Genomic DNA, 16,254 nt, shown 5'->3' on the forward strand with positions numbered 1-16,254 from the left:
TAGGAGGTCACGGTTTCATTTTATTTCATTTTTTAATCATAAAAGGAGTATTTCTGTAATTCTCAATCTGAGTTGAGTTCCTGGACACTATTTAGGTATGAAATACTGTTCATCAATTTTCTCTTCAAACTGAATTTTTAAAAACATGACTTTTAAAACTTGTAGTAATGACGGGGGTGTGAGTTAATTTCAATAATGTTGAATTAACACACATACAAATGCAGATATTCTCTAGAGCGGTAACAGCATTAAAGTGTGATTCCTAAAGAATTCATGAGGAAAGGGTAACAGGATTTAAGAGTCTTTGCAGGCATTTAAAATTTTCTGTAAAACTCTTTATCCCAAGACTCACCATCTAAGCATGGTACACAACTATACCGAATACATTGTTCTTTGTGGAGGTGGGGAAACAGAAACGTCCATTTTCATATAATAAAATCTTCTGATTGCTCTTGGTTTTTCTCGTGGAGCACCCTGTCGAAAGGCTTATAGTTGAAAAAGACATCATCGCTTTCAGCTGCTGGCTGGTATTCCCACTCCATGTCACCTAGGAAGCCACTTCCTGAGCCAGACCCGGAGCCGGAGCCGGAGCCGGAACCGGAACCAGAACCAGAACCTGAGCCCGACCCAGAATAGTCATCAATAATAGGGAAGAAATCATTTGGGAATCCTCTCATCCTGTAATATAAAAAGAAAAGTCCAGATCTACTGATAAATAATGTAATTCCAATATTTAAATATAAAGAAATAAGCTATGCCTGAAGTAACACAAGACTGCCACTTTCAGCAGTAAGGCTGCAGGATCAGAAGCTTAAAGTCATCCTTGGATCCATGGTGAATTGCAGCCAGCATGAGCTATCTGAGCCCCTCCTCAAAAAAATAAAGTAAAAATGGGATAAGGGTAGGGAGAATAATGGGGAGTAGAATGGGAATATGAAAATAAATTTAGGCACCCGGTTGTTCAAAGTCAAGAGATAAAACCAACTTCAATGTTTCAAAACAAAAAGCCAGAATAAAGAGACAACACACTGGTTAAGAGTGATTCCTGCTCTTGCAGAGGACCTGGGTTCAGTTCCCAGCACCACATGGAGGCTCCCAACCACTGTAACTCCAGTTTCAGAATCTGACACCTTCATCCATCTGGCCTCCCCCATCACCAGGCATGCATGTGATGCCTGCACATACATGCAGGCAAACACTCATACATATGAAATGAAAACAGATAAATCTTGGGCTGGAGAGATGGCTCAGTGGTTAAGAGCACTGACTGATCTTCCAGAGGACAGGACCCACATGGCACCTAACAACCATCTGTAACTCCAAGATCTGACATCCTGTATACACACACACACACACACACACACACACACACACATGCAGGCAAAAACACCAATACACATAAAATAAAAATAAGTAAATTATTAAAAATAGATGTCTTTAACAGAAAAACAATAAACCAACCCTTCTGTCTCCATGTTTGCTTATATTTAATCTATTCATTCACCCCCTCACTGATTCTGTATTTACCCAAAGAAGCAGACATAGGTAAACATCCTTCATTGTTCATATCACCAACTACTAAAATCCTGTGTGTGTGTGTTTTTTGTTTTTTTTTTTTAACGATAAAAACTCTTGATAGTTTCTCCTTAAAGACAGGGTACACCATGAAATCATTCTAGACAGATGTCACTGTTTCCTAATTGAAGTTTCCACAGAACTTCTCATGATCTAACATAGTGCTGAAATGAAGATTTGTGTTCTTTCTTTGTTCTTCTGAGATAGGTAGTATGTCATTTTGAAGGCCAAGCAGGTCTCAGGCTCTTGACTCTCTTGCCTCAGCCTTCTACAGGCTATACTTATTTACAAGTGTGTACCTACGTGCCTAGCTCTTTTTAAATGTTTTGTTTTTGTTTTTTTAAACAGGGTCTCATTTGTATATCCCAGGCTGGCCCAGAACTCAGAGATCCATCTGCCTCTGCCCCCAAGTGCTAGAAGTAAAGGTGTAAGCCACCACACCAAGAAGAGGTTATTAGTCTTGCCAGAACATAAACATTAAATCTTCTCTCATAAATATAAACTCTTGAGCTAAATGGGGAAGATGCCAGGGCTGAGTTCAGTAGGTTGGTCAGACACACAACTCATCCCAAAGGCCACACAAAAGCCAGAGCAGAGAAATGGTGTCACCCATCCTTGGCAAATCTGGACAGCAATCAGGAAAATGGTAGGGAGTGCAGGGACAGGAAATGTGAAATGTCATCAAATGAACCCAGGAAGCTGCTCAGCCCGATAAATCAGAGAGAGCTGGATGCAGAGGTGGCAGCTACTGGCATACAGATGGGACTGAAAGGTGTGGAGCAGGCAGAGGTCACCTTGAGGGAACACAAAGGCTTGTGACAGGGCAAGGACACAACACATGTTTAAAATGAGCAAAAGAGAAGGTAGCTACTGAAAGCCAATAGCCAGGAGAAGGTAGATGGTAGAAGCCTCCATAAAGGGGCTTTGAAAGAAGTGATGAGTCAATCATTTTTAAAGGCAGTGAGGTGATCAAGTAACCTAAAAATAGAGACACAATCAACAGAGGTGTCTCCATAACCAAATACTCTGGGCTGAGGAGAGAAGCAGGGAGTCCAAGTGTATGTGTTGCCGTAGGGGGCAAGCATAAGCATCCCTTCTAGGAAGTGCTGATGTGCCTGCCAATAGGGTGGCACACTCCTTTAATTCCAGCATTCAGAGGCAGAGAGAAGTAGGCTGATCTCTGTGATTTCAAGTACAACCTGATGTACAGAGAAGATTCTAAGATTCTAGCTCAGCCAGGGCACATATTAAAATTCTGTCTCAGGGGGAAAAAAAACCTAACTGGATTTTAATATATAAACTCTATATTTGCATAAATAAAACTATGTTCAATCATTTTAATGTATGTTGGGGGGAATAGTTTTCAATGTTTGTCCCTGCCACCACAATAAAACCTTACTAACACCTAATGAACCCATGTGTTTTGCCACATCTCATGCTTCATTCAGCTCATGTGGCAACCTTTCCCTAATGTGAATTACAAAACAGAGCTACTACAGCAGGCAGCTGAAAAGAAACAATCCAGCACTTCTGTGAGATCAGACACAAATCCACTTACAGAATAGGATTGGTCATTGGAGGGTCGATGTTGTTGGATCCATCTGCGTTTAGATCAAACAGTGGTCCCTTCTGCTCCAAGCAGTTTGCAGAGATGCTATCAGGACTGCATCGTACCCACTGGTACCTGGCTCTCCGAGCAGGGTAACCTGTTCAAACAAGGAACCCATGTGGGCAGTAAGTATCTCTCACATGGCCTCATCAGAATGATTACACTCTGTCTCTAACAAGTTAAATGAACTCTTTCATTCTTTTTCGAGACAGTGTGTCTCTATGTATCCTTGGCTGTCCTTGAACTCTCCAGGCTTGCCTGGAACTCAAAGAGACCTGGCTGCCTCTACCTCACAAGTGGTGGGATTAAAGGCATTTGCCACTACTGCCTGGATAATTAAATGGATTCTAAGTTTGGCAGAAGGTCAGAGGTTTTATGTCCAACAATGCCTATGACCTGTGTCAGGCACTTTCATTTTCATGGCAGTTTTTTACAATAGTAGCTGGCTAAAGAGTACAACAGGGCCAGCAGGGAGATTCAGTGGGTAAAGGTAGTTGGTGCTGAGCCTGGTGATCGGAGTTAGATTCCCCAGGACTTTCATGACAGAGAGAAGTGACAAGTTGCCCTTGGATTTAAACACACTCATACATACACACACCACACTACACACACACACACACACACACACACACACACCAGAAATAAACGAACAAAAAAGAAAAAAGAAAAAAAAAGAAATAGTGTTTAAATAGAATAGAATAAATATGGGAATGAGCAGCTGGGACAACAGGCTCAGCTTTGCCTCAAGTTAGTTCTAAAACCTTGATCTCTAAACTTGTGTTATAAACTGAAGTTCAGTGTTATCCTAAGTTTGTAACAAAAATTAAAGAAGATTCATCTGAAGACCTGAACATAATGCCAGACACTGATATTAACTCCTTTTGTACACAGGCTTGTACCATATCCCCGGCTGTTCTAGAACTCTTAATATTTTCTTGTTGTTGTTGTTCTTTTCTGAGACATGGTACCACTATGTAGACTGGCTGTTCTAGAACTATGTAGAATGAACTAGTCTTGAACTCAGAGATCCACCTGCCTCTATCTCCTGAGTGCTGGGAGTTAAAGGTATGCACCACCACCACCTGACTAATTTAAATGTTTTATACCTACATTGCATTGACTGACTTGGGGGAGGGGAGCATTGCACACTAAAGCACACAACTGAAGGTAAAGAGCAATTCTTAGGAGTCAGTTCTCTCCTCCTACCACATGGCTTTCAGGGATTTAAGTCAGGTCATCAGGCTTGGTGTCATTACCCACTAAGCCATCTTGAAGGCCCCCATTTGGAGATCAGAGCTTCTTGCCACTGCTTTTGGATTTTTTGTTCTGTTTTGTACTTTTAGACAGCATCTCTCACTGTAGCCATGGCTGGCCTGGAAATTCTACATAAACCAGGATAGCACAGACATCTTCCAGCCTCTGCCTCCGGACTTTGCCTCATATATTTGGACTGCAGCTGCACGACACCTCTGAAAGTCATGAGATACATGTGTTGTGATGCACTTTAATGAGGCTGAAGCTGGTGAGAAGTACCACACCACCTTTGGGTAGCTCATCTTCTCCCCACCCAAGGACATGCTAACTCACACGAGTGAAGCTCTAATCACCCAGCAAGGAGGAGCATGCTAAAAGTCCTCCTGCAAAGGAGGGAGAGAAGCTTGACAGCCCAAGATGGAAGAGGAGGAAACACTTCAGAGAATCACTTGTCACAGCATACGCATCAAAGGGTAGTGAATGTTTTGGTAGAAAGTATTTACAGCATAGGAAACATATAATTATGAAGGAGTATGCTGGGAGTATAGGTCAGTCATGGAATAAGAGCTTACTTAGTGTGTGACAGCCCCCCAGGACTGGAGCCAACCCCTGGGATTCTCTCCAGCCCCCCACAGTATCTCCAATTAATTTCTTTTAATTGTATGAGTGTGTGAATATGTGAGTGTGTGTCCTCGATAAGAGCAACAGGCACTTTTAACCGATGAGCCACCTCTTCAGCCCATGTCTTTAACATTTTTTTAAAGACTTTATACAGAGTTCTGCCTATGTACGCCTGCACTCGAGAAGAGTAGGCTGTCACCACTTAGTACCACTCTGGTTCTCAGTTAACTGTGTTTCAAATGTGAGTACCACTATAGTACTGAGTTCCTGATTCAAATGAGATGAAAGATTGTAAAGCCAGTCAACACAAGCCTTTGCAGAGGCCCATGTTCAATGCATTTTAATGCCTTCTTCTTCCTCCTCCTCCTCCTTCTACTTCTTCTACTCATTCTCTCCTCCCCCTTCTCCTTCTCCTTCTTGATTTTCCTCTGAGGCATCTAGCTAGCTGTGACTTTGTATCTGGACTGGAAAACAATGCAGTCTGCTGTCCAGCAGAGGGCTATGTCTTCCCACTCACCTGCCTAGACTAGCATGGCTAATAAATACTGTGCTAACTCCAGTGAGGCTGATTGTTTCAGAAGCATAGCTTTTCTTTTGACTTCTTTTCTTCTTTAGCAGCCATACTTTTTTTAAGTTAAAAAAGCATAAAAACTAAATACATATTTGTTGATCATATTAAAATATGCTCACCATTTAACAGAATCAAGATAAAAGTTAAGGTAGGGTATTTTATACTGTTTTAAACCAAGTCTTACACATTGCGTGTATATTTGAACTCACATGTTTGTCTAGACTCAGCATACTTCAAGTGTTCTGTAGGCACAGGAAGCTGCTGGCTACTAGATGGGACAGGGCAGTCCCCTCTGCGAGTGGATGATGCCATTCATGCTGAGAGAAATATGATCTAAAGAAAGTTCTACTGAAAAGCTAACTAGATTTTGCTTCTGTTACAGGGTTGCGATAAACCTAGGGCTTCAAGCATCCTCTGCCAGGTGCCCTTCCTCTGAGATATATCAGCAGTCCATAAATAAGAGGGCATCTCACTCAACAACCACACCTTTCCATTATCAAAAACAAAACAAAAACTGTAACTGTGGCAGAGAGCAAAACAAACCTCTGAAATAGAAAGATCCCTCCCAGAATTCAGGATATTTGTGAATCGGGAAAGTTTTCTGAAAGCTGGCCCTGACAGTTACACAGTCTGGGATCACACTCATAACCACAGTCGTGTAAGCTGAAGAGTGAACTTTGCAGTGGAGAAGCTGAATCTTACCAGGACTGCATTAGATAAGGAAAGCAATGTCAGGCAGCTAGTTGATAGAGTTCTTGCCTAGCACTGCTAAGCCATGGGTGTAAGGATTCAGGGATTATGCTGGCCTGACCTTGTCACCTGTCAGAATGCACTCAAGCAGTACTCTGGTCAGCCCAGGGTTCCATGAGTACTAGTCTGCAGGCAGGTGTAAAGGGTCCTTTAAAAGACAGACCCCCAGCCACTTATGTTCTTTTTGCTTTGTTCTCTTTCCAGCTCTCTCTCTCTCTCTCTCTCTCTCTCTCTCTCTCTCTCTCTCTCCTCTATGTCTCTTCTCTTTCTGCTCACTCCCCTTTCTAAATAAACTCTTCATTTAAGCTCTGTCTGCCTGGCGTGTTATTCCCTCCACCTCAGTCACCCTCACCTGGTATGGAACCTGCTATGCTCTCCCACGTGGTCTCTTACCTTGGGACCCCCCACTCCAGACCACCCCCTTCTCCAGCTTTATCCTATAACTGTAACAAAAGAACAACACTGGGTCCTCCCCCAGCACTGCACAAATAGATATGGTAGTGTAGATCTGGAATTCTAGCCCTTGGGAAGAGTGCAAAATGGCCACAAGTTCAAGGCCTATCTGGTCTACACAGTAGGTTCAAAGTTAGCCAGGGATGTGTGAAGTGGTTCTGTCTCAAGAAAACATACAAATGGATATATACATAAGTGACAGGAGTGATAGCTCAATTACTAAAGGGCATGCTTTGTAAGCACAAGGACTTGAGTTTGGTCCTAAGAACCTACAAATGTGAAGCCTGGTTGTGAAAGGATGAAAAAATACATCCTAACTCTTCAATGACCACACCAAGCTAAAAGTTTAGAAATACTATCTAAAAAGCCCTAAAAACCTCAAATTCCAGACCCAGTCCTCTGCCAGCAAATAGGCAAGGTCACACTCCTTGCTGTTTACGGCAGACAGGCCCTTGAGTACATAATCTTGGCCTAGTAAGATAACAGAAAATGATCTAACTGCTTGCCTGACTTTGTAAACTGCTTGTGAAACCCTCACCCCAGTGACCTGTGTGTGGGCTTTGTTGTAAACCCTATAAAAACTGTCTCAATTCTGTTCTCGGGGTCCTCAGTCCAATGACTGTGGACCCCAGTGCACTTGGAATAAAAATTCCTCATGCTATTTGCATTGAGACTGCTTCTCGTGAGTGATTTGGGGTGTCACCTTTCCTGTGTGGGAGTGTGAAGGTCCACACTCTGCAGGTCTTTCATTTGGTGCATTGGCCGGGAAACTCTGACTACCCCTCACACTGGAGAACCGACTTTGAGGTACAGGGATTCCCTCTGATGTATGTCTATGTGTGTGTGTCGGCCAGCTTTTCTGTTCTGATTATCTGTTTTCTGGAACACGTTCTCAGTTTCGTGTTGCAGCTACCCTCTTGGGCCGTAAGGACCAGTGGATTGTGATCAGCAGACGTGATAGGGGGATCACAGGCTGCTGCCCTGGGGGACCCCACCAGGGGGATATAGGAGGCCTGGGGATGCCCAGTAGCTTCCTTCTATCGATCAGAGGACCAAGCTCTGTTGTTGAAGCGACAGCTTTCTCCCTGACAGCCGTCCAGATTTTTTTGTATGCTTGTGGAAGATGCGGACAGGTCGTGTGGGTCTGGATCTGTTTCTGTTTCAAGCGTTTTTGTTCTGTGTGTCTTTGGTGTCTTTGTCTGTAGTTTTATCATAGGACAGATGATTATGACTAATGACTCCCCTTAGTTTCATTCTTGACCATTGGACTGAGGTTAAGTTTCGGGCCCATAATTTGTCAGTTGAGGTTAGGGAGATTCTGGCAGAATTTTTGTGCCTGAGTGGTGGACATTCGGTGTTGGATGGTGTTTAATTCTGAGATTATCCAAGCTGTTAAGGCAACTCTTTTTTCAGGATCTGACTCTCATCCCCACTTGCCACTGGAGAACACTTGTGGGTGTCCATGTTCAGGGCCAGGAGACCCAGCAAGACTGCGAGAGCGAGCATCCTCCACCCCCAGGAGCATGCCACCAAGGCTGCCAGGGCCAAGGTGCAGCCAAGCGGGTGTGGGCAGTGCATCAGGTGAACACCGGGCTCCTTCCCCACTATGGCCCCCATGAGGTGATCGCCCAGAGGCTACAGCTATCCTTCCTCGGTGTCTTTCAAAGTCATTTTTTGATACAGTTCTGATCCTTCATCTAGATAGATGAGATAGAGCCCAGGGTGCTGCAGGGGGACCTTCCGCCCACCCCACCTCCCTGAAACTAAGGTTCCCACGGCAGTAGAGGTGCCACGCCAGAGTTGGCACCCTAGTATCGGGTGGCCAGATTGCAGCCTCTCTAGAACTGGCTCTTCTCCTTCTCAGATCTTTATAATTGGAAAAACTAACCACCCTCCTTTCTCAGGATCCCCAATGCTTTACGGGGCTGGTGGAGTCAGTTATGGTCTCTCACTAGCCTACTTGGGATGATTGTCAACTGCTGCAGATGCTTTTCACAACCTAGGAGCAGGAGAGAATACTATTGACTTGGGATTCCCCTCAACTCACCTCAGTTGGGACTTCAACACTGCTGAAGGTAGGGAGAGCTTCAAAATCTATCACCAGGCTCTGGTGGCAGGTCTCTGAGGTGGCTCGAGATGGCCCACCAATTTGTCTAAGGTAAAGAGAGCAGTCCTTTTGACCCTACCTCAGAAGCCCAGAGAGCTTCAGTGACTCTGGCCTTCATAGGGCAATTTGGCCCCAAATATTAGAAAGAAACTACAGAGACTGGAAGAGTTACAGGAAGCTGAGCTATGTGATTTAGTGAAAGAGGCAGAGAAAGTATATTAAAGGGTCAGAGGAGAGGAAAGACAGTAGAGAGAGAGAACAGAGAAAAGAGAAAGAGAAAAGAGGAGAGAGAGAGTAGAGAAAAGAGAAGGAAAGACAGGAAAAGAATTTGACTAAAATCATGGCCACAGTGATCAAAGGGAAAAATAGAGAGAGAGAAAAAAAAGATAGGAAATTTAGAACAGGCCCTAGACAGCTAGGGAACCTGGGCAACAGTACCCCACTCAACAAGAACCAGTGTGCATATTGTAAAGAGAAAGGACACTGGGACTGACCCAAGAAGAAAGACAAGGAATCAAAAGTCCTAGCCCTGGGGAAAGATGAAGATTAGGGGAGACGGGGTTCGGACCCCCTCCTGAGCCCAGGGTAATTTTGAAAGTGGAGGGTCGACCAGTAGAATTTTTGTGGAGACTGGAGAGGAGCATTCCATGCTGATACAGCCATTAGAAAACTTAAAAGACTGGCCATTATACATTGCCTTGGATTTCACGGAGGTAAAGCCAGCCAAATATGGTAACAAGTATTTGCTAGTTTTTATAGATATTTTTTCAGGATGGGTAGAGGCTTACCCTACCAAGAAGGAGACCTCAACCGTGGTGGCTAAGAAGATACTGGAAGAAAATTTTCCCAAGACTTGGAACACCTAAGGTACTAGGATCAGACAATGGTCCAGCTTTTGTTGCCCAGGTAAGTCATGGACTGGCCAAGATGTTGGGGATTGATTGGAAATTACATTGTGCATACAGACCCCAAAGTTCAGGGCAAAGGAATTACACAGAGATCCTAAGGATGATACTCAAGTTGTCACATGGTCTCCTTGTGTATGTACATACTCACACAAATATGCTCTCTCTCATAAGAAAGAAATCAAAAGTAGAGGTTGTCTCACTCTAAAATCCACCCAATTCTTACTCTAATGAAATTAAAGGTCATTAAACTAGAGAACATAGTTATAGATAATGAGTTCCTGATGTAGCTATTCACAGATGTGGGGAGGCTGTGAAGATTCAGGGTTCTGGTTCCTGAAGCTCTGAGAGTATCTGGACTTTATCTTGCTAGTGGGACTACAAATCTCTAATGATTATCAGTATTTGTTTTGTCTTGTTTTTATTATATAGATGTGTGTGTTCATGTCCCAGGGATCAAAATTAAGTCATCAGACTTGGTGACCATGGCCTTCACTCACTAGGCTACCTTGTCAGTCATTTTAAACTTTTTTATTAAAGTTTCTTTTTTATACATTTTTTTTTTTTTGAGACATGGTTTCTCTGTGTAGCTTTGTAGGCCAGGCCGGCCTCAAACTCACAGAGATCCACATGCCTCTGCTTCCCAAGTGCTGGGATTAAAGGTGTGTGCCTCCTGGCTCTATACAACATATTTTGATCATGTGCTTTTCTCTCCTTCAGCTTCCCCATAACTCCTTCCCAATCCAACTTCATCTCTCCCTCTCTCTTTCTCTCTCTCTCTCTCTCTCTCTCTCTCTCTCTCTCTCTCACTCTCTCTCTCTCTTTGATGACATTACCTCTCTTTGTAGCCTTGGCTGGCCTGGAACTCACTAAGTAGGCCAGGCTGGCCTCAAAATCATAAAGATCTACTTGCCTCCATTCTCCAAATGCTCAGACGAACTGTGTGCATCACCATGCCCAGCCATTTTGGTTTTTGAGACAGTCTCCCTACATAGCCCAGGTTAGCCAAGAACTTAGAATCTTGTCTCAGCCTCCAGAGTCCTGGGATTACAAAGATACTCTCTATGTGTGTCATAATCATAATTTTTCCAATGAAAGAGCTTTTCATTTCTTTCTCAATGTCCCCAATTCACAGTGGACCCTGGTTGATGGCATAGTAGAGTCTAAGGGAGAAATTTTCCTCCCTGCCTTTACACCCTCTGCACGCACACACACTCACTAGCTCTGCCTCACTAAAAAAAATTTTTTGAGGGAACAAGCAGGGCAACAGATCTCTCAAAGAGGCCTCTAATCTCTCCATGTTCTGCCTACTTCACCTTCCATCAGACGGCAATTTACTAATTTCCCATTCTTTATGGAAACTTGCTACAGATACATGAGAAAACTGAAGCGGAAGCTGTCCAAAGGGGGTTAAAAATGTCCAGAAATGACGGGTAGGGCTTAGGCAACTGCTAGTATCTGCGTTTAAGCTACTTCCTATTGTCCTATCCACTGCACAAGATGGGCAAGCTTCCCCCTCAAAAAGCTGCAAGCTTACTTTCAGTTTGCCCTCACCTCTACAGGAAGCGGGAAAGGCTGCAGTGAAAGGAAATGTTTTGTTATAATTAAAGAAGGGGTGGAAGAGATGGCTCTGAGGTTAAGAGCTCTGCTCTTGCAGAAGACCTGGGTTCAATTCCCAGGACCTACATGGCAGCTCACAACTGTCTGTACCTCCTGTTCTTGGGGCCCTGACACCCTCTTCTGGCCTTCCTGGGCACCAGCTATGCACCTGGTGCCCAGGCATATATGCAGGAAAAAACCTCTTTTGCACATAAAATAAAGTAATAAAATTAAAGAACATGTCTGACCCTCAAACTGTCTGGGAACTTAATTGTGACTGAATGGCTTATGAGCTCACTCTAACAGACGTTGGGCAAAACTCACACATATTTGGCAAGGAGCGTGTGAGGAAGTGGCTGTCAGGTCCACGCAGTTCTCCTGCCACAATTCCTCCTCAAGTCAAAGTTGATGATGGTTACTGGGCAGAGGCTGGGAAATCACTCCACCAGCAGGTGTGCCCAAAAGTGGACACAAGCAGACCTGGCATCTTTACTGTGAGTGCTGGAGGTCTAGCCCCAGGCCCTTGACCATACCGGCTCATGCCCTTTTCATTTTGTCTCTGTGAGTATAGTGTTTAGTTTAAGACAGGGGCTCATGTAGTCCATGTAGCTAAGGATGATCTTTAACTCCTGATCCTCTTTCTTCCACCTCTGGAGTCTTTATGGGCATTTTTAAAAAGAGGTAATACAAGTAGGAGACACAGGCTTCATCAATGCTCCCATGGAGCCTACATTAAATAGATCAACCATCTATTCTGTTTTTGTTTTCTTATTTTTTGTTTCTGTTTTTCTAGATAGGGTTTCTCTGTGTAGCATTAGCTGTCCTGGAACGTGATTTGTAGACCAGGCTGACCTCCAACTCACAGAGATCCGCCTGCCTCTGCCTCCCTCCCTAGTACTGGAACTAAAGGCCTGTGCCACAATTGTCCCACAGCAATTTGTTATCATCCACGCCCACTGACATTTCTCGTGTAGTTGGCACACCATTTTACATCATGCTTTTAGTTGAATTTATAGAAATAAGTATGTTATAGAACTTACTTATATATGTAGGATTTATTTCATGTGAAGTTCTAACCTAAAATTTCCTCCAATGTGACAATATTTGGAAATGTGTTCACTGTAGATGAAATTAAAATGAGACCATTAGAGTGGCCCTCATTTATGGCTAGTGTCCTTCAAAGAGGATAATGGGGTGTGTGGAGGAGGGGCTGTGTGAAGACCAGGCACCAATATATATGAGCTAAAGAGAAAGGTGTCAGGATGAAGCCAACATTGGCAACACTGGGATCTTGATTTAAGACTCGGTTACTGTGAGGAAAATAACTTTCTGCTGTTAAAGCTCTAGGTCTACAGTGTTTTGCTATGGCAATCTAAGAAAACCAGCACAGTAACCTAAGATCAAGAAGCTAAAAGCCTGGTGCATTTTATCATTCAAACCAGAAGGCTACAGACACACTGATCTCCACATATTTTTTAAAGACAAGAAGGCTGGGGCTACAGGTGAATTCACAGAATGCTGCACATAGAGCTGGCTCTGGTTCTCAGCTCGCCACAAACTGGGTATAATAGCTAGTATATGTATGTAATTATAGCACTTAGGAAGGAGAGTCAGAAATACAAGGCCATCCTCAGCGAATAATGAGTTCAAGGCCAGCCTGGGATAAGTGATTGAAGACCCTGTGCTACTGAATTATACCTGTCACCGCACAAGGTATGACAAGTAATATCATTGCTGTTCCCCAGCAGCTTGTACTAATGCATGGCCAGGCACCCATTTCAATTCCTGTTCAGATATGAGCATAATACACTGAGCCAAGAGCACCTTGGAAACACCCTCACTTTCTGGTTCATTCATTTTCTTCTTTCTTTGTTTCCCTTTCTAACTGAGAGCTAAATCAGCAATTTGGAAACATAAATGCGGCCTTGCCCACACAAACACCTTCTCCATGCTTTCTTTCTTTTTTGAGACAGGGTCTCCCTGTGAAGCCTTGTCTATCCTGGAACTGTGGAGACTAGGCTGGCCTCTGCCTCTGGAGGGCTGTATAAGCCACCCAACCTGGCTCCTTCATTTCTTGCTAATGATGAAATATACAAGGCTTTGGTTTCAGTTTAGTTTTATCACCAAAGACAGCATGGAATGTGACATTTCTGGGAACTTTTGCAACTTAAAGGATTACATACATGTCTCTGGTAGAGACACACCCATGGCCAATTGGTCAACCATGTGTCACAAATTCAGAATTCACTGTGGTCTGTCTTGTCAGAGCACGTGGTTACTGGGGACTCATTACATCAGTCCAAAGGTTTTTACCCAAAAGATCTGAGCAAACTTGTTCTAGACCTGGGGCTCTAGCTCTGTGGTAGAATACTTGACATGTATGAGGCCTTGAGTTCAAGTCCTGGTATCACAGAGGTACAGAAATAGAAACAAGCTTCAGCAAGGTCACTTCCTGTATTCTTCCAATGTTAGCATAGCCACATGAAAATGAGTTTATAAACTCAAGACTATAAGGGGTTTCTGAGTTTACCTGTGAGGTCTCATTGCAACCGGAAGTAAGAGTCACTTAGAAGAAACAACCCCAGGACATGTGTCACTGTGACTCAACATTTCCTTTACCATTTGAGGGAACTTTGTGTTTTTCAGCCATACTCTGATACCTATTTATCAAGCCATGACCTTCCCCCTCTAGAAAGGTTCCTTATATATCAAAGGAGAAGTACTTCTTTCTTTTCTTTACAAACTTCTTAGTCAAGAAAAGTTTTAGGGTGATTCAGTGGGACAAAACAGCCCTAAATGATAACCAAACTTAAGGAGGGGTTACCAAATGGTCGGTTTTCTGAGCAAGAACAAACATACTAGTCTTTCTTCAAGCAATCCTTAAAATATTTCTTTGGGTTAGAGTTAGCAAATGCTTAGCCAAATTGAATGTTTGGTAAGAATGAAGCTAAAGAAGAAAAAGGAAGCCGGGCAGTGGTGGCACATGCCTTTAGTCCCAGCACTTGGGAGGCAGAGGCAGGCAGATCTCGGTGAATTCAAGACCAGCCTGACTACAATAGCTAGTTCCAGGACTAGCTCCAAAGCCACTGAGAAACCCTGTCTTGAAAAACCAAAATAAAATAAAATAATAATAATGATGATGAAATAAAATAAAAAGCTTGCCTACTGTTAAAATAGCAGTGTCGGAATGCATTCTAATTTGAAGCCCAGTGTGGCTATACACACACCTATTATCTGGGTGTTTTTCAGCTGTTTAGCATAGAGAAGGCCATCTTACAGTGCATGAGGCAATACCTCAAAATGAAATAAAGATGGAATTCATGCAGATAACTCAGGGGGTAGGATAATATTCTAGATCATTTCAAGATCATCTAAATAGATCAGTCATTTGGGCAACTTTCTAGTTATTTCTTGAAGTCTTTAAATGAATAAACCAAAATTAAGACTTTTCAGGCACTCTGATAGGTTTTAAGGCTGCCACTTGCCTTAGAATTTATTTATTTATTTATTTATTTATTTATATTTGGACCACACTCAAGTGTACACTAGCGAGTTCAGCCACCTCAAACCCTCCTTTGCCTCCTCTCCCCTGTATCTTCTGATGGAGACAACCCCTCATACAGATGCTGAGGTTTTCATAGCAGAGAAGGGGGAGGGGGACTTATGGGTCTTACCTTGAACTGAAGATCCCCAAACCAGGATGAAGGTGAGAACCAGGATAAGCCTGCTGCCCATGGGAACCTGCTTCATCCTGACCAGCTCAGTCCAACACGTCAGCCTCTCGATTAGCAAATGCTGCAGGGTGCTCTCTCTGTCCCTTTTAGAAAAAGGTTCCAAAACCTCAGAGCCTGCCCAAGAACACACGTCACAGCTTCCTGAACAAATAGAAAGAGATCCACATCAACACCCAGAAAGAAGAAGAAAAGAAAGTTGCAAACAAAAAAAACCTATTCATACCCATGATGAAACACCGGACTCTCCCCAAGCTTTTGGTCTTTGTTTTTTCCAAAAAGTTGTCATTTGCATGTTAATTTAAAAAAGTTTTCCCTATCAAAAAAGCCACATAAGCATTCAGAACACTGTTTTGTTTTTGTTTTTTCCCTTCGTTCCTGGCTGGTGCTATAAGGGAGCTGGGATGTCACAGCTCATCCCACTTGGCACATCAGAGAGAAGCATAGCTCAAGAAGTTGGGCTTGAGCAGGGAATCTTCCAGGCTGGGTTCTTACCCACCAGGGATGAGTGGTCTCGGTTCCACACCCAGTTTCTTCTTGGACTCAGTATTTTCATAGGATCCCTGGTTTTCCCTCTACCTCACAGATAGATGAGGACTGTGGGTTTAAAAATAAAAGATGGTCTGGTGGTGGTGGCACACACCTGTAATCCCAGCACTCCCAGGCAGAGGCAGGCTGATCTTTGTGAGTTCCAGACCAGCCTAGTCTATAGACTGCCTACAACTGTTACTCAAAGAAACCCTGTCTTGTGTGTGTTGGGGGGGGGGCAGGACACAATCAATCAATCAAAATAAAAGGTGAAAGAGTAAAACAAAAGCAACAACAACAAAAAACCCTTAGCATTCTTCTGTCCAGGGGTGGATTCCTTCATGTGTTCATCTTTTCGCTGGTTTTGTTGTTTGTTTTTTATGTTGAAAAAAATTTTTTAGATCTTTCTGGCCTTGAGTAAGTCAGAAATGAGGAACAAGGCAGGATTCCCTCTCAGAGGGATATGGGAGGTCAAAACACAAGCCATACATAGTCCTCTACATGAAGGTCTAGCCTTGCCCTCTCCCTGGAAAGAGTGCAGGTTTTGGGGG

The 16,254-nt window shown here is 43.4% G+C and overlaps 1 protein-coding gene across 1 annotated transcript; it reads right to left on the minus strand.

Moving 5' to 3' along the window:
* On the minus strand, window positions 1-15,420 carry Srgn (serglycin). Its single transcript, XM_051186807.1, has 4 exons — window positions 15,402-15,420; window positions 15,119-15,319; window positions 3,134-3,281; window positions 1-678 (listed from the first exon to the last, which is right to left on the minus strand). The coding sequence occupies exons 1-4, from the start codon at window positions 15,403-15,405 to the stop codon at window positions 426-428; spliced, it is 606 nt and encodes a 201-aa protein (XP_051042764.1). The 5' UTR covers window positions 15,406-15,420; the 3' UTR covers window positions 1-425.
* Window positions 15,421-16,254: the final 834 nt, after the last annotated feature.

This window comes from Phodopus roborovskii, unplaced genomic scaffold (genome assembly GCF_943737965.1).
Source record: "Phodopus roborovskii unplaced genomic scaffold, PHOROB, whole genome shotgun sequence".
In the NCBI taxonomy this organism is placed as follows: Eukaryota; Metazoa; Chordata; class Mammalia; order Rodentia; family Cricetidae; genus Phodopus; species Phodopus roborovskii.